Genomic DNA, 21,101 nt, shown 5'->3' on the forward strand with positions numbered 1-21,101 from the left:
TTATCATCTTGGGCTCCTATTAAAAGTCTTCCGTTATTAAATAACTTTGCTATGCTACCTACCCATGGTAGACAAGAAAGGCTATAGATTAGGAAAATTTCATGAAAATAATAGTAACTTTTAGGCTAACGGAGTAATAAAGTATTTCAAATTAAGCTGCATGATATTACCACTGAATTTCTGGAAAGAGACAAGAGTACTAAGATAAAGCCCTTTTGGAAGATGGAACTATTCTTCTGCCTGAAATTGGTTTCAAGGGTAAGAGTAGCTTATAACAAAATGAATGAACTTGCAGATTTTAAGCACACAGTTTCAGAAATCTTTTATTGGCATAAAAATGAGAATGTTGTAAACTGGCACCAAATACTTCATTTAAATGCACGTTACAGTATTGGGGTCAAAACCTATCCCTCTTTGCTGTTCTTCCCCCTTCTGCCCACCTTCCTGGGTGTTGGGGGGGCTTGCTGACAACAGGCACAAATCCAGCGACCTAGGAGAAAAATTGTTAGTTAATACAGGATGGAATTTAACTTTTTAGGACTGAATTTTAAACCCAGTTAGCTCTCCTTCTTTAGCAACGGCTACTGATAATCCTCACTGGATTTCTGGTGGGACGGGCACTAACGAGTTCCTTAATTTAAGGAGAAAAACGCAAACTTCCCTTAAGGTAATCAGTGTCATCAATGCCCTGTGAAATGCACAGGGGGAGGGAAGGGGTCACGGGAGGAACTAAGTGGTAGGGACCTTTACACAGTTAAAATCCTTTCTGAAATTCAAACACTATCATACTCTAAGAGTTCAAGCATACAAATCCCAATATAAAACCTGGTACTGACTTTCGCTTAGTTTCAGCCTGTGCTGCTCAGCGGCAGCTGTGCGCTCCTGGCATCCTCTCAAGTGCTGGTGTGCTGCAGTCACACAGCACTGTAAAGTGTGTCAAGTATCTGACGGCATTGTGATGAGCTCTACAACATACTTGATCTCAATCACTGAACAACTCTGAATAATTAAGTTGCTTGCATCTCAACAAGTCCCAGGAAACCTAGGCATATATTTTATAAAGTATGAGACAGTGTCACCCATGCAAATAAGTTCTAAAGTTACACAATTATGTGTGTAATGTTTTAGTCCGATTACTGTAATTTATTCTGTGTTCATTCTGAAGTTACCTGGAATTGTTATGCTGCCTCAATTTACAAAAATCTGGTTTAATATGTATAAAGGCATAGCAGTCATTTTGTTAAGTTTCTAAATGACTTATAAAATCAAGGCTTTGAAACAAATTGATGCTACTCCTTTAGCTATTTCAGTAGAACACTGGCTCAATCTATATACACTGAGCTCTACTTCCAAAACTTATAGGCAGTCTGATATCTCACTTGTCCTTTAGTCAGCTTGTCTAAGGATGAAAAACAGGTGGACATGACCACAGCTTTGGTCACTTCTTGTGAATAAAAGGATCTCCAGGCCCTTCAGGTGATTATGGTGTTTATGCAGCCTCAAAAAAAAAAAAAAAAAAAAAATGCTGGAAGAGTCCCTTCACTCAAAGATAACATTCCTTCTTTTTTAATCTTTACCTGATGGAATAGCACCAAGGCCCACACAAAAAGTATGATAACCTCTGTCACACACATCACAGAACATCATTTCTTCTTCATGGTGGGGTTGTCCACATATAATGCAAGTCTTACACTCCATACACTGCCATGGGTAGGTCTTAATCATAGAAACAAGCTCCATGGTCATATCCAGGCAAGAAGGATGGCCTAAACCAAAACCAGTATTAGTTGTATTTCACACAAGAATTTGTAACTTAATATGGCATAATAAAATGCTAGTTTGCTTGGACGTCTCAAGAATGGCTACAATGTTTAACTGCCAAAGAGGAATGAAAACACACAAAGTCGAAAAAAATACATGGACTTTATATATTTGATGATTCTTTGGTTCAGGTCTAGCTGACAAGTAAGAATCCCAGTTTTCGAAGCAACAAATAGGGTGGTTAAAATGTGAAGACATGTCAATACTTACCACTGTTATCACACTGGGAGCAGTGTATAAGTGATTCAGCCTTCCCTTTCTTGTTGGACTCCTTACCCTTCAGACAAATTCCACATAGAGCATTTGGAATGACCTTTGGCTGGAAGGGTAGAAGAGGGCTATAAATTCATGCCAGAAGAACTTACTATGGGTTCAAAAGGAATTATCACTGTATTGCCTTATCTTTACTCTGGTTAACTTGCTAATGAGGACCTTCTTGAAGGACATAACCTGACATGAATCTGCCTTCAACGTACAACAGCCTACCGACTAAAGCCTTAGATTTCATTTTTGAATTTTGTCAATGGCATGATCTCGTGTTAGGATTAGATACAGCATTCTACACTCCCTACATGCCCAGTAAGATCTGTATAATGAACTGGAAGGGAAGACTAATACATTGTCAAACTGCAGTATTAACTGAAAGAGAAAAATCCAAGTACTGAGTGACCATTACACGGAAGTTTTAGGCTTGTTCCCAAAGAGAAGACTCCATTGTAAGCAGCTTATATGCTCATTTTGTTTAAAAAACCTGATATTCTCCAAAGTTGCAAAACTAGATCTGTAAAATCTAAGTTACAAAATCAATGTTTTAACATTTTTAATTGCAAGATGTCTCAGCATACAATCGTGCGCAAAAAAGGTTTGTCGGAATCCGAGTTGTGTCATTATTCCCTTTGCATATCTAATACATTAATAAAAGAGCCTATATTTAAGAGAAAAAGCATTCACTATGACATACAAAACATGAAAGAGAAAAGTAGTTCTCAGACAGGCAAAATATGAAATTACCACTTAAAAGTATGCAGACACCCTATGTTTTAAGTACCATTCATTTTTCAGATTAAAAACAGGCACTATCCAATGAAGGCATCTGGGCTTTAAGAAAACACTTGGCAACACATGGAAAAGAACAAAGAAGAAGGTTCACTACACCTGAAATTGGGAGGGGAAGGGGACATTGGAAGATCACAGCCTTGACCGTGGTAACATGATATTCACTGGCTCCACATGAACATGGGGCAGTGGTAGGAAAGGAGAGCAAGCCGGGGCCAGGTAGGAAATGGGGGCCGGGGGCATGTTCACTCACTCATTCACTCATTCATTCATTCATTTATATAAAAACTGGGAGAAAAGGCATTTTAAGTAGAAATATTGTATTTCTGTTTAATACAACCCAGCTAAATGCATCTTATGTTTCCCTTTCCTAAGTTACTGAACAAAAGAGGAGCCTAAACAAAATTCCAACTTTGCATACTGTATTATTCCAGCTTTGAAATGTCTCACTGCCACCTTCAAAACCTGCACAGCCTAATTTGTTCTTAATTCTTTAGGGTTTTTTTTTATTTTTTTAATTATCTTTCTCTACAAAAGATGACAGAGGCATTCAAAAATAATTTTTGGCTTATTTATTTAAAAAAAGTCAACCTTATACATAAATATTATAAAAACAATAACTCTAAACAATCACAAATGTCTCTACAAAATAATAAATATCATGGAAGTTAAAACATACATATAAAACTTTACTGTTGACTATTCTACATCTCCTGTATATCTTTATACCCTGCTCCCCAACAAAAGGATAGTGTCACATGCTCAAACCTCTTAAGTCTTGCAGTGTAGTTACCCTCCGTTGTTACTGCTACATTCTAAGCATAAAAGGTTCTCATTGTGTTTTCTCATACCTAAATAAAAAATAGCTAGGAAGTGCACTTCTATGACCCACATTCTGGTTCGGTTATGACCAAAGCTGTAACCGCCATATACACAGCAGAGAGCTGCCTCTCAATCCACCAAAAAAGAAACATCTTTTGGCTATGGTACCTGCACTAAATGTAAGAGATACACTTATCAATACTTACAGTTCAAGTTCGATACTGCCATACTAAGTACTTTAATATTTTTCAGTAAAGTCAAGGAAGTAACCACACAGTATTGAAATCTAGATCAAGAACTCCTCATAGGAGATCCTTTACAAAAAATCAAAAAGAATAAAACACAAAGCTAGTCATTCACATTCTAGAGCAGTTCAAGTTCTACAATCATTAAAATATACATTGAACACCTATGATAAAAGGGATACCAAGAAAATTCTAGGTTTACTTCTAAGCTTAAAATCATAATGTTTTGTTAAACCACTTAAAATTTTTCTTACCCAATAGTCTTCATCTTGATGAAAAGAGGGAGAGACGGGTGGAGAGGGAGGGAGAGGGAGAGAGACAGAGAGAGAGACAGAGCTTTGCAGCATTTTCTATGATGATGCCACAGCTCAATATAAAAAAATACTTTGTTCACTCAAGCACTCTCGAGCTCTCTCAGAAGCCACACTGCTCACATCGAGGACTGTACACGTCGGGTACCAATCGCTGATTGGGAAGCTCGTCTCTCGGGCTTTGCAGTGGTGTGGAGGAAGGGAACAGTGTATGGAACTCTCTGAAGGTTAATGAACGGAACCCTCCATACATGTCTGATGGAGACAGCCCTACTTCGTAACAGCAGAACATCAAAATTTCACTACTGACAAGAAAAAAATAATCTCCCTAAGAGTTCTCAGCATCTCAAATAAAAGGCTCACAATACACTTATTTTCCTGCTTGAAAAACAACCAAAGATAGTGAGACTTTCATGTTAGCATTAATATAGTATAGATTTTAATTATATACTTTTAACATAGGCCTGAATCCTAATAATTATGCTGCAATTTCAGGTTAATGTAACCTAAACAATACTGTCCTACAAGATTAAGGGCAAGCACTAGTGAATCTTATTAAGCAAGACATCAAATACATTATAATTTTTCTTAACTCCCATATTTTAAAACATATTTATATATATGACCTTCAGCTTAAAGTACCCTAATATTTAGGCACATCTTGGCTTATTAATACTTTTCATAGAGAGGTTAGCTTTTAATAAACATGTTCACATTAATGTATTGTCTAGATACTGGTTGTTCCAAACTTTGAAATAACTGAAACATTTTTAGGTACTAAAAATATTCACAGATTATAAAATGTGCATTCTGCGTATCGACTCCCTTGAGTACTACCAATTTAGGTTAATCAATTCATTTCTTCTACCTTAAATCAATGATAGCATTGAATAGTTCTTCATTTTCAGCCTCTAAACATCTGTTTCAGTATTTTTTCTTTTTTAACCCATGATTAATCCAGGCTTACTTTCTGAAAGGTCTATGTAACACTGACAGTGTGCTTTGAGCTGCAACTCCCATTCCAAGCTCTTCCAGGACCAGAAGCACACTGTTTAGCAAACACAGCAGGCTAACTTTCCAAAATTTAATCTCTGGAGTTCATTTGCTTTCAATTATTAAGCATTAATTTAAATCTTTAGTTTAAAACAATTAGATTATGTATGTAAAACAAGGACAAAAATCACATGGCTGCAGCCTAGTGCAGCCGTCCTTGCTGAATGAAGCTGGGCTGAAAAAATATATACTTGAAAGCTGATGACATTTTCTGATTGGGCATTTTCTAATTAAATATGGAATATGCTAATTTGTGAAGTTGCTTTTTTACTTCAGGAAAAGAAAGGCAATGGACTGTTAGCAGGGCTCTGCTTAGGCTGAAGGGACACTGGCCAGCGCCCACTTGAACCCGTGCTTCTGGATTATACACCACAACCCTGACCTGACATACACAAGTGTTCAGCAACTCCGCTCAGCAAAACCTTCTGATCAACTTACTCTAAAATGCTCCTTCAAAGCACCTTCATAAGCACGTAACAAGCGTACTGATACATGCCAGACAAAACTGGGTATTCTACTGTTACCACTCGAAACATAAAACTTGCAGCTAATTCTACTCCTTTTATGATCCTCTTAAATCCCATACATGAATAAGGCTACTCATCTCTCACCCGACCCTCTGAAGGGGAAGGGGCAGACGGAAGGAGGAAATGATCAAAATAAACCTATTGCTGACAGCATGCTACCTGACTCTGAGAATAACCGGATCAAAAGGTTAACAAGTGCATCTAAGCCAAAGCACCTGCTAGATAATGTGTAAATCCTTGTCACAGAACTGCACAGGCTACCTGCCAAGGTTAGGCTGAAAGCCACCACAATGTAGACCAGTTTTACTGTTTTCCACCAGAGGGTTAGCTCAACGTGGCCAGTGAGTGGACCCAAGAGTTCCTAGACTGAACCCAGATGGCTCTTAGTGAAAGGCACTGCAGAAATGCAGCCTGGCCTAGGGGCTCCCTCCCCACTGCATGGCTCAGCGGGCCCAGCTTCACCAGTACCAGGGCACTTTCAGCGTCAGACCATGATGCTTTTCAGTCTGAGGGAACAAGTATAAAGTTCTGCCTATTAGACCACTCCTTAAAAACCCATACTTGCCTGGTTATTATTTAAAAGAACAATTGTACATATACAGAAAACAGAAGCTGAACCATAGCCACAGTGATAGAAAAGCCACCAAGAAGATAAAGCAAAAAGGAAGGGAGGCCGACAGAGGGCACACACCACAGAAGAACAGCTAGTGAAGGGCAGCAGGCAGGAGCTCCACGACTTTGAAATTCAAAGTTAAAATATTTCAGGGAGAGAGGCTGGTCAGGAAGGAAGCTGAGTCAGGGGCTTTTTTCTTCTACCTTGTACCCAGGAACTGACTTGGACAGTACAGAACGTTTGGAAGCATCTTTTCGTGGAGGAGCAGCCTTGTCCCTGGACCTCTGTCTTCCCTGCAGAGGCTCCTCCTGGCCTTCAGGAAGGCCTTCCCCCTCAGACACGTTGCCAGAGGAGCTGTCCTGCAAGCCAAAGGCACAAACAGAGGTTCCTTGGAACTCATGCAGATTTGAAAACTACAGAATATATCCAAGAAAGTTTTAAAGTTCCATCAATTCAAAAATAAAAAGATAATTCTCATCTACGAAAGCATTTTCCAGTGTGAGACTGAAAGAAGTCATGGTAAGAATCATTTATCCATCTTACATTATAGCTAGTTCCATTTATATCAGCAAGTACCTTAATCGACTTTGTTTTCTGACCTAAGTCAACAGTAACAGAATTATCTACTTCAGCTATTATTACACGACACAGCTTCAACACCATTTTACCATGTCACAAGGGAGCATATTTGTTTCACACAAAAATATTCTTTAAAAAAGAAACTACTTTAACCAAGTGTGGGTATTTTTACTGAGTAATAAAGGTTATTAAAGAAGTTCTTCAAGCCCACACCTGTAACTTCCTAATGTTAAACTAGGCAGAGGGCCAATATCGTCAAGTATTTACAACAGTATCAGACATATTGTACATGTTCAAAGTTTAGGAGTTCAATAATCACTTAATTCTTCATTTTTTCATTTGAAATTTTCTAATTAGAATAAAAATGTTACATTCATATAAATTATGAAAATTATAAAAGACCAGGTTATCCATAACCACCCTGGTAAATATCCTGAGACAACGCCTGGGAACGTGATGTATCTCTTTTCTAGTTACGTGTTTGTACAAATACCCAGATTCACACACTAACACACACACATCCTACCTACACGTGTGCCCTCATTTTTTAAAACACAAACACGAAGCTGAATTACATTGTGTGTGTGCATGTGCGCTTTACTATTTTTAAGTGTTATGTGCATTTCATCACATCATTAAATATTCTTGGAACTGCATTTCTACCATGTAAATGTAATATATAACCCACTGTGGACATGATAGTTCTAATTTCTGCTATAGAAAATAACACTCCAATGGACATTTTTTCATTAGATTTTAAATTTTGTTACCATCTGATCAGGTTCTTTGGATAAATTCTATTAGTGTATTTGCCAAGTCAAATTCCATGGAAGTTAAAAATCTTGGTACAGACTGTGAAAACACTTTCCCAGAAAGCTGTATTAACCAACACTCCCACTAGCAGTGTAGGAGAGTGTCAACTTCATCACACCCTCGTCACAACACAGCACCCCTGTACCAACGTGACGGAAGACAAGCAGTGTCGTCACTTTAGTATCTGAAGAGCATCTTACTTTAATGCGACATGTATCAGTAAATATGTTTTAGAAGCTGTTAGTGACAAAGTGTAGTGCCCATTAATGCTAACACAACCCCACGTTCAGGTCGGCCAGAAAGATGTAAAACGGCCAGCTGCTTAATATGCCATGCTAAATAAAAACCAAACCCCTGACTACTGTTTTCTTTGTTCTCCTTCAGTTCCACAGAGCACATCAACTTCCCAACTGTCCTGCAATTACATTTTGCTACAAAAAAAAAAGTCATGCAGGAAAACCTAACTAACAGCACAACATGCTGGTAACCTTAACATTATCCTAGAAGAGGCCGAAGACTATTAATTAAGCAACAGGAGCACAAGTTAATGTGCTCCCCCTAACCCAAGACGGTTAAGCATAAGATCGTAAACCAATGTCTAGTACCCCGCCTAACCTGCGAGTGAAAACCAAAAAGGGGCAACTTTAAGGACAAAACTTACCAAAGGCCACACACAGATAGTCCGTATCAACACACACAATCAATAACTTTTCCTGATGGAAGCTTTTGGAACTTATATGCAACTGTCCTTTTTCAAAAAGAGGGTAGTGATACAAGTTCAATTTAACACTCCAGGAAAGCTACCAGCAAAAGTTCAAAGGAAAAGGAGACACCTCCTACTGAAGATAAACGTTCTCACCGAAGTGCCTTTATTTTTCCGTTTCTCATCACCTCGACCATCTTCGGCATCATCTGAATCACCATCGCTATCGAGAGCAGGGAGCTCAGGATCCAGGGGGGGCTCATAAAGCGCTGTGTTTAATGGCAAATACCGCAGTTCATCTGGCGAGTACCTATAGTTCAGAGAGAGGATTTTCAGTTTTCGTTTTTTTTTTTTTTTTGGCTGTGCCACACGGCTTGCAGGATCTTAGTTCCCCAACCAGGGAGAGAACTGGTTCCATCCCGTGCCCATGCCCGTGCCCCCTGCAGTGGGAGCTCGTAGTCTTAACCACTTAACCATTTATTGTTAAATATATATGGACTAATTTTGAACTACGATAATAGCCTTAATATTAACCACAAATACTTTTGAAAAATGATTAGAGGCAATAAATACTTTTTTCATTTTGGTACTCAAATAGGGGCAAGGAATAAAAAAAAGCCTAAACATTTTTTCACCAGTCTAAGAGTATAAAATGTATATTTGATTCTTGTTATCAAAAGATTATGTCTCTCTCCTTTAACCTCAACACCCTCCCCCCGCAAAAAATGTCAGCAGACAAGGATGAAACTGTGGCAATACAGAATCCTGCCTGAGCACCTCCATCCTCCCACTTTCCTGAGTCCTCACTGCCTGTGCACTGCTGCTGCTTCACCTGTAAAGCAGGTATGGTAACAAGTCCACCTCACAGAGTGAACGTGAGCATCAAATAAATTAACACAGGTAAGTCACGGCGGTGCACGGTACAAGATACCATTTAAGAAACAAAATTTCCAGCAACAAATTATTTTAAACCAATTTGTGAAGCATGTATTCTAACAAATGTAATCATCTCTTTTATCTGAAACTAGGGATCGGCAACCCCTTCCCCAGGTCAATCAGCACACGGCCCGCGGATGACGTCCGAGCCATCCCCACAGGATCGCACCATCCTGCGGCAGCTATGATCTCGGAACCTCAGTAGGGAGAGGACACTGGATCAGCATCCTGCTCACCTAAGACGTCACACCAAAAAGCACAGGGATTGGGACACAGGCCTATCACTCAATAATGTGCTTTGCCCAAAGTGAGAAAATGAAAATTTGCTGACCCATGATTTAAGTTTGACTTTCAAATAGTGTGATTGTATAGTCTATTTTTTTAAATTTTATTTATTTATTTATTTATTTTGGCTGTGTCGGGTCTTTGTTGCTGCGCATGGGCTATCTCTAGTTGTGGCGAACGGGGGGCTACTCTTCGTTGAGGTGCGCGGGCTTCTCATTGCTGTGGCTTCTCTTGTTGTGGAGCATGGGCTCTAGGCACGTGGGCTTCAGTAGTTGTAGCACGCGGTCTCAGTAGTTGTGGTTCTTGGGCTCTAGAGTGCAGGCTTAGTAGTTGTGGCACATGGGCTTAGCTGCTCCACGGCATGTGGGATCTCCCCGGACCAGGGCTCGAACCCGTGTCCCCTGCATTGGCAGGCGGATTCTTAAGCACTGCACCACCATGGAAGCACGTATAGTCTATTTTAAATACTACTGTCTAAAGAATATTCGCTATCCTAGAAAGCATAAGGTTTTTTATGAAGTAAAAGCTGAGATTTTGACACAAGTGACGCTGTGGGCCCTGTTTTCAGTTATATCCAGGTTGGAAAGGAGAGACAAGCAGCGTTCTTGCTACAGGAACGGAAGCAGTGGCAGGCCAGGGTAGCAGAAGCTCCCAGGTGGCCATGCCTCCCCACAGCCACTCTGTGCCTTCCTTCACGCCCTCTACATCTGTGAAAATGCAGACGCCCAGGCAGAAGGTCTGGGGGCGTGCTTGAGAGTCTGCATTTCCAATAAGCTTCCACATGACACCAGCAATGCTGGGCCATGGACCATACTTTAAGGATGGAGGTCTGGAGAACCCCTGGCACCTGTCCACAGAAACACAAACAGGTGGGCAGTGAGATGGCACCCCAGGCTTTGTCAGCAGATGTTCAAGTTCTGTAAAGAGCATTCTTCACCACAGAACCATAGAAGATAGAAAAGACTGATACAAATCTTATACATCTTATGGTGATGCTTATAGAGCTAAAAACTTCTAGAAGACAAACACAAGGCTTTGAAGTCCCTCACCAACACTGATGTTAAAGGTAAAAAAAAAAAAAAAAAAAAACCACTAAGTACCTTTTGTAATATTCCTGGAACTGTCCAGGGATGAGGGCCACCGGGTAAGAACTGACCTTGGTTCTCTCTGTCGGCAACACTTTGTACTTCCCTTGAGGCACCTGGATAACCTGGTTTAACACAAAGAGAAAGACACACCCGACTCCATGCGAAGAATCAAGGCTTTAGGAAAACAGCTCCCTCTTGCTCTCTACAGTGTTTCTCCCCCCAAAAGCTAAAAATATAAGAGACATTAGGAGCTGTGACCTAAGGGGGTTGGTATTCCTAGTTCTAGTGAGTTCGTCTGGCTGTTTACCGTGGCCATCATTTCTGAGGAAAGGCAGTGTGTCTGCTCACCACTTAAGGGCTACTTATAAAACCTCTGGGGCTCAACGTCCTCATCTATGAAACGGAAATAGTAAGTTTTAACCTCATGTGGTAAGGGTGAGAAGTACGTGAACTACTATGGAAGCCTCTTCTACCTACCCCTGGGACACACAAGGATGCTATACAGCTACTAGACTCCTTCAGTAGCATGCCAAGCAAAAAGCAAGAGACATATCACACACACGCAGAGAAGTGAAGCAAACAGTATCAGGCACATTAAGAACGACAGCTTCGGTTCTGGGGAAGAAAAGGACACACTGCTGGTACAAAACATTACGGTAAAGGTGTTCAGTAGCCTACAGTAAGAAGCAATTAGCGAGGTTCAGGGATTAATAAATGTAAGAGATCCTACATGTGTCTGTAAGTCAAAATAAGCTCTTCTTTCTTCCATACGTTCCCGGTTTAAGTTGCTGTTAAATTCAGCTGCTTTTTTGGCAGCTTTCTTAATGTACTCAGGCACTTTGCTGGCTTCAACTTTCTGAGTATTCTGTTGTTGCATTTGCTGAAATAAAAATATTACAGTTGGAAGTCACATCTAACTTTATAAAACGTCATTCCCCCAAACCAACACGGTGGTCACCTAGCTACTTACAGAATATTCTTTATAGTGATCTGTAATTCGTTGGCGCTCTTTTTCTTGAAGAATGACAGAATATTCAGCATGTTTGGCTGGATATTCTTTTATCATTAAATCAATTACTTCATCACTGCGCAATGCTGTTAAGCCTGTTTCAGACCAAAGAAAAGGTAAAGAAGCTTTTTCAAGGCTAAGTGAACATACCACTTTTCAAAATTGGCTTTTCCTTCAAACTCCTCTACATTTAAGAAGTTTTCCAATAGTCAAAGCAAAATAGTTTAATACATTCAAAAATAATAAAAAATAATACTCATAATACAAAGTCAAACAATTAAAAAGAAATAGATTACCAAAGTTGCAAAGGCAAATAAATCAATTTTTCAACCAAAACTTTTTTAAGATTCTACATACTATATGTAAACATATATCCCTTTACTAGAAACAATTGCTAAATAATGACACACACTAACCACTGGCAATCAACATGGGACACTAGAGGAGAAAAAGACTTTTTCAATATACTTCAGTTCTTAGTCTTCAAATTCGAGATACTAGAAATATTATAGAGTCAATTCAAATTTCACCAAAAGCATCAGCACACACACATAAGTCACACAGGCAATTTCTGAAACTCATGGTATCAGATTATACCAACTGCTGAGATGAACTCCCATGGTTTTATATTAAAAAGTTGCCTTAATATATTTATGAAGGGAAAATTACAAATAAAGCAGGGAGATAGATAACTATACATAACTAAAAATTGAGCAAAATTTGCCTTTTAAGAGACAAGGACCAATACTTTTAAAAAGTACTGTACAAATTTTGCACACAAAACATACACACGCTTTGACACTTCTGTTAAAGTTATTAGAAAATGATCTTGTTATAAAACATCATTCTCTTTTGTATTTTAACAATAATCAAAAATGAAGTTAACAGTTTAGCATTTAAATAATTCAATCTATTTATTAATTCTGTAAAATATTTTGGGAAAGAGAATAAATACTCATCCGGTATCGCCTAATTAATGTTCATTACCTAGAGTGCACTGTGTTTCTGTAATGACATTCAGCTCTCTCAGGTACAGTTTCTCCTTATGAGACAAATCTCGTCGCTCTAAATCTCCAAAAAAAAAAAAGAATAAAAGACTATCAAAAATAGTCTTCTGCATTTGTAAAACTTTTAAAAGCTTAAAAACCTTTAAAAAATGTTTAAAGTTAAAATCTTCATGGATTTAAAAAAGTATTCCCTGTTACATATTCCAAATATTATTAAAAGACTACACAAAAAAGCTTACAAATTAAAAAAATGAAAGTTAAAATAAAACTGAAAACAGAGTAATCCAAAGCCAGAAGGTAAGACAAATAACTGTATTAAACTAGCTGATGAAACACAGCCTCTCCAAGTTCAGATATAGCTGATGTGGCTACCTCCATCCCTAAGGCCAAGAAGCAACAGTCAAGAAACAAAGCCCTTAGTTCATTCATGTGGCTACAAGATGATTTCTCCCTGAAGTTTTTCCAGGAAATTCATCTTCCTCATTTTGCTTGTAAATCAGTTTACAAGACATAAGAGAGATGCTGAACGAATGAAAGCTGCAAATAAAATTCAGCCAGCAGATGAATATAAAACACGTTATAAACAATCCGTACTCAAGTATTCAGCACTTGACAACCTATCAACAAGAATTACTATTAGTTAAAAGCTAGATTTAGTCTGTTATATAAACTAAAACTTAATACCTGGATATTTCCGTTTAAAGGAGGTCACACCCAAATATTCACTGACTTGTTCCTGAAGCATATAGTATTCTCCTGTTTCATCAGGCGGCCATTTGTACTCTATCAAATTTTCTGCTGGATAGTAGCTAAAGCTAAGCACAGAAATATACATTATGCCTGAAGTGTAGCTTTTATAACACTTTAATCATTTTTGTTTTAAAGGATATTCATTTTTAAACATTTTTGAGAATATGTTTTAAGGATTTGGAAAAACTATTTTAATTATTTAAATTCTCAGTCTTCTATGATTTTGTAATACAAAGAAGTTCTTATGATTTCATGTGCATCAGTGAAATTACAAAAGAGGCAGAGATAAAAGAAACAACCATCTGGAATACCAAAGCAAAAAAGTACACTGGAGGACTTCCCTGGTGGCACAGTGGATAAGAATCCGCCTGCCAATGCAGGGGACACAGGTTCGATCCCTAGCCTGGGAAGATCTCTTCCCACATGCCGTGGAACAACTAAGCCCATGAGCCACAACTACTGAGCCTGTGCTCTAGAGCCCACGAGCCATAACTACTGAGCCCACATGCTGCAACTACTGAAGCCCGCATGCCTAGAGTCCATGCTCTGCAACAAGAGAAGCCACCGCAATGAGAAGCCCGTGCACCGCAACAAAGAGTAGTCCCCACTCACTGCAACTAGAGAGAGCTCACGCACAGCAACAAAGCCCCAACGCAGCCAAAAATAAATGAATGTTTTTTAAAAAAAAGTACACTGGACATAACATTTTCCACATATCACAAAGAACAAAGTCTCACAACTGTCAGGAACAAAGGCAACGTTTTTTAGCTTTTGCAAATCGGGGTAGTGATACCAGTTCTCAATTCTTTCTCATGGGTTAGCACCCATAGCCACTATTTCATGCACCCAAAGGATCAAGTAATCAACTTCTGTTTCCCATCTTCTGTTCAGTGAGTCACAAACAGCAGAGAAAGCAGAACTCTAAAGACCCATTTCTCAATAAACTGAACTATAAAGCACATAGACTCCACATACCCAGTACACTGCAGATCAATCCCCAATCCTGAACAGTAAAGACTACAGATGTCTGGACCTGGACCAATGCAACCTCTGAATTTCATCAGTGGATAATACAGGCAGAATATAACACCATGTTATGCATCTATCCAATTAAAAGTAACAGGCAAAAGAACAGTTTTCTCAAAAGTGGTGCTAGGAATCTGGACAACCAAATGCAAAAGTATGAAATTGAACCTTTACCTCATATCACACAGAAAAATTATTTAAAAAATGGATGGACGACCTAAATGTAAGAAGTAAAACTAGAAAACTCTTGAAGAAAACATAGGGGTAAATCTTCATGATCTCAGATTTAGCAATGGATTCTAGATATGAATCCACTGGTAAATCTGAGCAGTGGATTCATAGCATGAGCAACAAGAGAAAGAGTAAATAATTTGGACTTGAGCAAAATTAAAGATTCTGTGTATCAAGACACTATCAACAGAGTGAAAAGTCAACCCACAGAATGGGAGAAAATATCTGCGAATCATACATCTGATAAGAATGTCTAAACAACAACAACAACAAAACAATTTAAAAATGGGCAGAAAACTTGGACAGACATTTCTCCAAAGATATACAAATGGCACATGAAAAGACGCTCAATTTGACTGGTCATTATGGAAATTCAAATCAAAATCACATCAAGATTCCACTTCACACCTTTTAGAATGGCTGTTATCAAAAAAAAAAAAAAAAAAAAGGAAATACAACAAGCTGGTAAGGATGTGAAGAAGTCAGAAACTTTGTACATTGCTGGTGGGAATATGAAATGGTGCATCCACTGTGGAAAACAGTTTGGCAGCTCCTCAAAAAGTTAGACATAGAATTGCCATGTGACCCGCCTGTTCCATTCCTGGGTATATACCCAAAGAAGTCCGAACAAACGTATTTATACACCAATGTTCAAGGCAGCATTATCCACACCAGCCAAAACGTGGAAACAACCCAGTGTCCATCAACAGATAAAGAGATAAACATAAGATAGAGTATAATTATAGCAATGGAGTATAATTCAGCCTTAAAGAGGAAGGAAATTCTAGCACAAGCTACAACATGAATGAACTTTGAAGAAATTATGCTAACCAAATTAAGCCAGACACAAAAAGACAAACACTGTATGATTCTATTTACATGAGGTAACTAGAATAGGCAAATTCATAATGACAGAAAGTAGAATGGTGGCCGCCAGGGGCTGGGGATACGCGAAATGGGAATTTTATTATGTAAAAGTTTTGGAAGTGGATGGTGGTGATGGTTACACAACACTGTGAATGTAATTTATGCCACTGAATTATGCACTTAACAATAGTTAAAATGGTGAATTTAAGTGTATTTTACCACAATAAAAAAATTTTTTTTTAAATTGCACTAAGTAGCAAAAAGCAACTTTGCTGTCACGTTGTAAAACACAATTAAAAACATTCTACAATCTTTAATAATTGCCTTTGCCAGGGCTGGGGGATGGGGAGCAGGGAGCTAATGCAGAGAAAAGACACGTACCACAAAAAACATTATTAAGCAATAAAATGACAGTACCCGAGATCCTGACTGCAAGTGTCACAGCTCCTAGAGCTATCTCCTGAGCCCATTCGCCTCCTTTTGGATGGTTGGGTCCCATCATTTGAATTATCTTCATTATCATCCTAAACATTTAAAAGATTCAAAAGATAACAAGACAAATAAATAAGGAAAGATTAATTATGTATCCTCCCAGACTTGCTAGAAGGCTCAACTTAAAGGCTTTCTAAGGACTATACAAATGTTAACGTCCTACTATAATTAATGAGGGACAAGAATCTGGAATGGGCAAGATCTGGGAAAAACTAAAAACTAATCTTCAATACAAATCAAAGTAAGAAAATTTTCAATAAACTTGTAAGTCTAAATCTACTTTTGCTTTCTTACCAAGAGGTTAAAATGCCTCCTGCTTTAGAGAAACACATAAAATTGCTGCAATACTCTGAAATTAAAGCAAATCCTCCTACCCTAGCTAGAATAAAAATGTACGGATCATGTAGTGTTTAACTCAACTTATAGCTGGTTTATTGGACTATTCTAACTGGCTACTTTAGGTACTTATATCCCTGTGACAAGGGGACACAAAAGGACTGAAAACAGACGATCAATCCTGTCAATTTTTTTTCTTACATTGCAAAAATTTAGCAAAAATATACCCTAATAAGAGTCATCAATCTATATAACACCACACACTACCTCCCAAAAAGGAGAGGCTTAAAAAAAATTTTAAGCGACATCTTCCACTACGTGACAATATGAAGAGCTGTTAAGTTAGACCGTTTCATTAAGGCAATGAATGATGTTATCAAGTGTCGGGAAATTAATTTAATCGCATATTAGTTAAGACTTTAAAAAAATAGATTAAAAAATAAAATCAAGGTAATGTAGCTTCCTAAGACAATACAATTTTGTTAAATACCACGATTCTAAGAATACAGAGGTAGTAAGTATGTTGGTCAAGCATGCCAAAGCTGGACTGCCTGGAATCTTACTGGGCACTGCCCTTCACGGGCTGAGTGGTTATCCTCTGTGATCAGCTCCTTATCTGTAAAACTGGGACCCTAATACTGCTTCCAATACTTGGCTAATGTAGAGATTAAATGAGTTAATACATGGGAAGCCCTTAGAGCAAGGCCTAGCGAACAATTAAGTGCCCAGTAAAAGTTAGTTAATATGATTATGATGATATGATTATAAAGTGTTAAAAGGCTCCACCTGGGCTTCCCTGGCAGCGCAGTGGTTGAGAGTCCGCCTGCCGATGCAGGGGACGCGGGTTCGTGCCCCGGTCCGGGAAGATCCCACATGCCGCAGAGCGGCAGGGCCCGTGAGCCATGGCTGCTGAGCCTGCGCGTCCGGAGCCTGTGCTCCGCAACGGGAGAGGCCACAACAGTGAGAGGCCCGCGTACCGCAAAAAAAAAAAAAAAAAAAAAAAAAAAAAAAAAACTCCACCTGTTAGGAATTTACTCAGATTCTTTACCAAATAGCAAAAAACGGGGAATATTCTCCTCTTCAGTTCTTACAAAATAAGCATTCAATTGAAGAGCTCTGCATACTCCTATAAAGAAAAGCAACCAGGTAGGAGATGGAGAACAGTCTAAATCCATTCTCCAAAAACCTACACATAACAGTAATTCTCCCAAGTGAAACATTTCATATTCAATAAGCATTCGAGTATCATTTATATTTTACTTGCTTCTGAGCACTTTAAGGATTTTAATATCCATTGAAGCACATTTCCCTTGGCTAAAAAATTTAGACACTCAAAAAGAGACAAAAAGTTAAAAATGCGAAGTCCTCAGAAAAGCTGAAACCACAATTTCACAAGTAGTGTTTGAATTTACTATTATAAATTCTAGGCAAATGTGCTATTACATAAGGTGAACAGCAATATATACCTCCTAATATTATGATGGAATACAATTAAGGTGAAAGAACTTCGCTTGCAACCTCGATATTGACCCAGAAGTCCTAAGCTTTAAGGCTGCCGAAATCTCCGATATCAGCTATCTGCATTTCAGAGTCACAGGCGGCTCCCACCTTGGGATTAAACCCGTTTCTGGGGGTCCCACACTTGCTTCAGACACGCTCCTGCAGCTGGGCCTGGACTCGGGGGGCCCCGCCACACGCAGGCCAGGCTTCAGGTTCTGCGAGCACAGCTGCGTGGAGACCCACCGCTGTCACCGGTCGGTGCACCTGAGGGCCCTCGTGCACAGAGGACCGCACAGGAGGGGCTCCTGGCAGGGGCTGCCTCGCCAGAGGACCGAAGAATCGTCCCTATGCCAACGCTGACCCCGGATCAGCGAAGACAAGGGTCCTCGGGGTTCCGGTTCCCATCACGTTGCAATTCCAACTTTTCACTTACAACTGAAACACTGGGGTTGTACAACTCATCGCTCCATTGGAACCTTCTGTCACAAACTAGTAAACTAACTTTGAAAACAAAATGTTTTAATGCACGACATCCTACCGCTCATGTCGATTCCTCTCCACTCCTCTCGGACTTTAAAACACTAAGTCTGTTTTACTTCCTTAAAACAGTGCAAACTACAAAACTTGAAAACAAAAAAGTCGGCCTGAAAATAACAACGGTTATTTGTTCTCAAACCAAGTTCATTAACTGGCTGGCTTGTTTTTCCACTGGAACACATTTCTGTTTTTTAGGAAGAGCTCAAATATTTCAGAAAGATACTCCTCAAATGAAGGAGCTTTTAAAAATACAGCATCCCAGACTAACGTGAAGAAAACTCTCTCCGTTTCTGAGGAAAGTTTTATTTCTACGCGGAGCAGAAAGTCCCCGGGGGACGTGCTCAGAAGCTCCTTCGGCGCAGAAACCGCCAAAAAGACTTCGGACCGAGGCCGACTCGCCCCCGGACCGCGCGGGGCTCCGCGACTGTGCCAGGGCTCGGTGGGCCGGACGGGCCAGCCCGACGCCGGGTCCCCGCCGCCCCCTCACGGCCTCCTCACGGCCGCCACCCCCGCCCCCGGCCCGAGGCCGCCCCCAGGCCCCCGGGCCCGAGGCGCCGCCGCCGGTCCGCCGCTCCTCACCTTCGGGGACTGCGCTCCGGGGGTGGCCGGGTCGCTGTCGCACGGCCGCGGGGACAGCGCAGCCCCGGGGCCGCCCGCCGCCGCCATCAGCCCGAGCGCCCCGCGCCGCCGCCTCCGCCGCCTCCGCCGCCTCGTCCCGGCCGCCGCTGCCGCCGCCGCCGCCGCCGCCGCCGCCGCAGCGCGGGCCGCCCGCCGCCCGGGCCCCGCCCCCTCCGCCCGCCCGCCGCCCGGGGGCCGGCCCCTGCCTCCACGCGCCCCGCGGCCCGCCAGCGCCGCCGCCACCGCCATGGCCGCCGCCAGCGCGCCGCCCGCCGCCGCCGCCGCCGCCGAGGACGCCGCCCGCCGAGCCCGCCGCCGTGCGCGCCCGCTGGGCCCTCTGCTCCCTCGGCCGCCGCCGCCGCCGCCCGCCGCGCCCGCTGCCGCCGCCGCCGCCCCCGCCCCCCGGCCGCTGCCCTCGGCACCGCGCGGCCCTAGCCCGCCGCTACCCCGCCTACCGGCCGCCGCAGCCCGGCGCGCTCCGCGGCCCCACCTCCCGCCGCTCCCCTCGGCCCCCAGCCCCGCCCCGGCCCGCCGCCCTGGGCGCGCTCGCCGCCGCCCCCTGCCCGCCGCCCCCGGCCCAGCCCCTCACACGTCAGCCCTCTCCTCCCACCTCGCCCCGCCCGGGGCTCCCCGCCCCTCCCCCTCCTCCTCCATCCCGAGGGTCCCTCCCCGCCCCTCCCTCCCAGGTGTCCGCGACCCTGTCCCCACCCCTCCCTCCCGGGGCTTCCCTCCCCTCCCTCCCCTCCCTCCCCTCCCTCCCCTCCCCCTCCTCCTCCTTTCTGAGGGTCCCCGCCCCCTTCTTCTCCCTACAGGGGTCCCTCTCCCGCCTCTGCCCTCCCCTCCCTCCCGGGGTCCTCGCCGCCCCGCCCCCTCCTCCTCCTCCTCCTTCCGGAGTCTTCACCCCCATCCTCTTCCTCGTGGGGGTCCTCTCCCTTCCGGGCGTCCTCTCCCTCCCGGGGGTCCCTCCCCAACCCCCCTTCCCGGGGGCCTCGTCGCGGTGGACTGTGGGGGCCCTGCCTCATCTCCCGGTGTTCCCGGTTCCCAGTCGCTGCCCGTCGTCCGCCTTTGTTCTCTGCTCGCGGCCTCGAGCTGTCTGGGGCTCCTGAACCACCTGCCATGGAATGTGTACTTTCCAAAGACATCCTCAGCTTGCTTTCATTTGAAAAGTTTATCCACATTCACCTCAGTGCGTGCGGAAATCATAAAACTTACAAGTTCACGTTCGACTTCGTTGGGATGTAGCTGCTGCAGCAGCTCCCACCCAAGACGGGAGAGCGAGCCTGCGGAGAGGGAGGACAGCGCTTCCGCAGCGGAACATTTGGGGAGTATACTGGCCTCCGCTGGATTCTGCCTCGCTTTTTCTGGCTGCATAGCCTAGCCGATCATTTATTGAATCTTCAGGGTTGTTGTAAAGTGCGTACAATGGTAGACCCATAAAAGTCACCAAGAAAGAGACCTATTTTATTTGAACTGAATTTATTATTAATCTGAGTTCTTAGGCTTCACCTGGTCACTTTTGGACTTCACCAAAAATTAAAAGAAAAAAACAAAGTAACTGAACCTTAAAAGAACACGAGAGACAGCTGTGTTAAGATGACAATGGTATATGACCCAGCAATCCCACTACTGGGCATATACCCTGAGAAAACCATAATTCAAAAAGAGTCATGTACCACAATGTTCATTGCAGCTCTATTTACAATAGCCAGGAGATGGAAACAACCTAAGTATCCATCATCACATGAATGGATAAAGAAGATGTGGCACATATATACAATGGAATACTACTCAGCCATAAAAAGAAACGAAATTGAGCTATTTGTAATGGGGTGGATGGACCTAGAGTCTGTCATACAGAGTGAAGTAAGTCAGAAAG

The 21,101-nt window shown here is 41.9% G+C and overlaps 1 protein-coding gene across 3 annotated transcripts; it reads right to left on the reverse strand.

Annotated features, from left to right (window-relative positions):
- Nucleotides 1-280: 280 nt before the first annotated feature.
- PHF10 (PHD finger protein 10) lies at nt 281-19,331 on the reverse strand. 3 transcript variants are annotated; one of them, XM_079938636.1, is made up of 12 exons: nt 19,187-19,313; nt 16,160-16,266; nt 13,553-13,683; nt 12,849-12,926; nt 11,823-11,956; nt 11,583-11,732; nt 10,865-10,974; nt 8,700-8,853; nt 6,652-6,807; nt 2,032-2,140; nt 1,578-1,766; nt 281-490 (listed from the first exon to the last, which is right to left on the reverse strand). In XM_079938636.1, exons 1-12 carry the CDS (start codon nt 19,271-19,273, stop codon nt 405-407), a joined length of 1,491 nt encoding a protein of 496 aa, XP_079794762.1. In that variant the 5' UTR covers nt 19,274-19,313; the 3' UTR covers nt 281-404. The 3 variants fall into 3 exon arrangements, with proteins under 3 accessions (XP_079794762.1, XP_079794761.1, XP_079794763.1); XM_079938635.1 differs by having other exon boundaries at nt 282-490; nt 12,849-12,932; nt 19,187-19,331; XM_079938637.1 differs by lacking the exon at nt 19,187-19,313 and adding an exon at nt 17,357-19,152 and having other exon boundaries at nt 286-490; nt 12,849-12,932.
- Nucleotides 19,332-21,101: the final 1,770 nt, after the last annotated feature.

This window comes from Stenella coeruleoalba (genome assembly GCF_951394435.1).
Source record: "Stenella coeruleoalba genome assembly, chromosome: 12".
Lineage (NCBI taxonomy): Eukaryota > Metazoa > Chordata > Mammalia > Artiodactyla > Delphinidae > Stenella > Stenella coeruleoalba.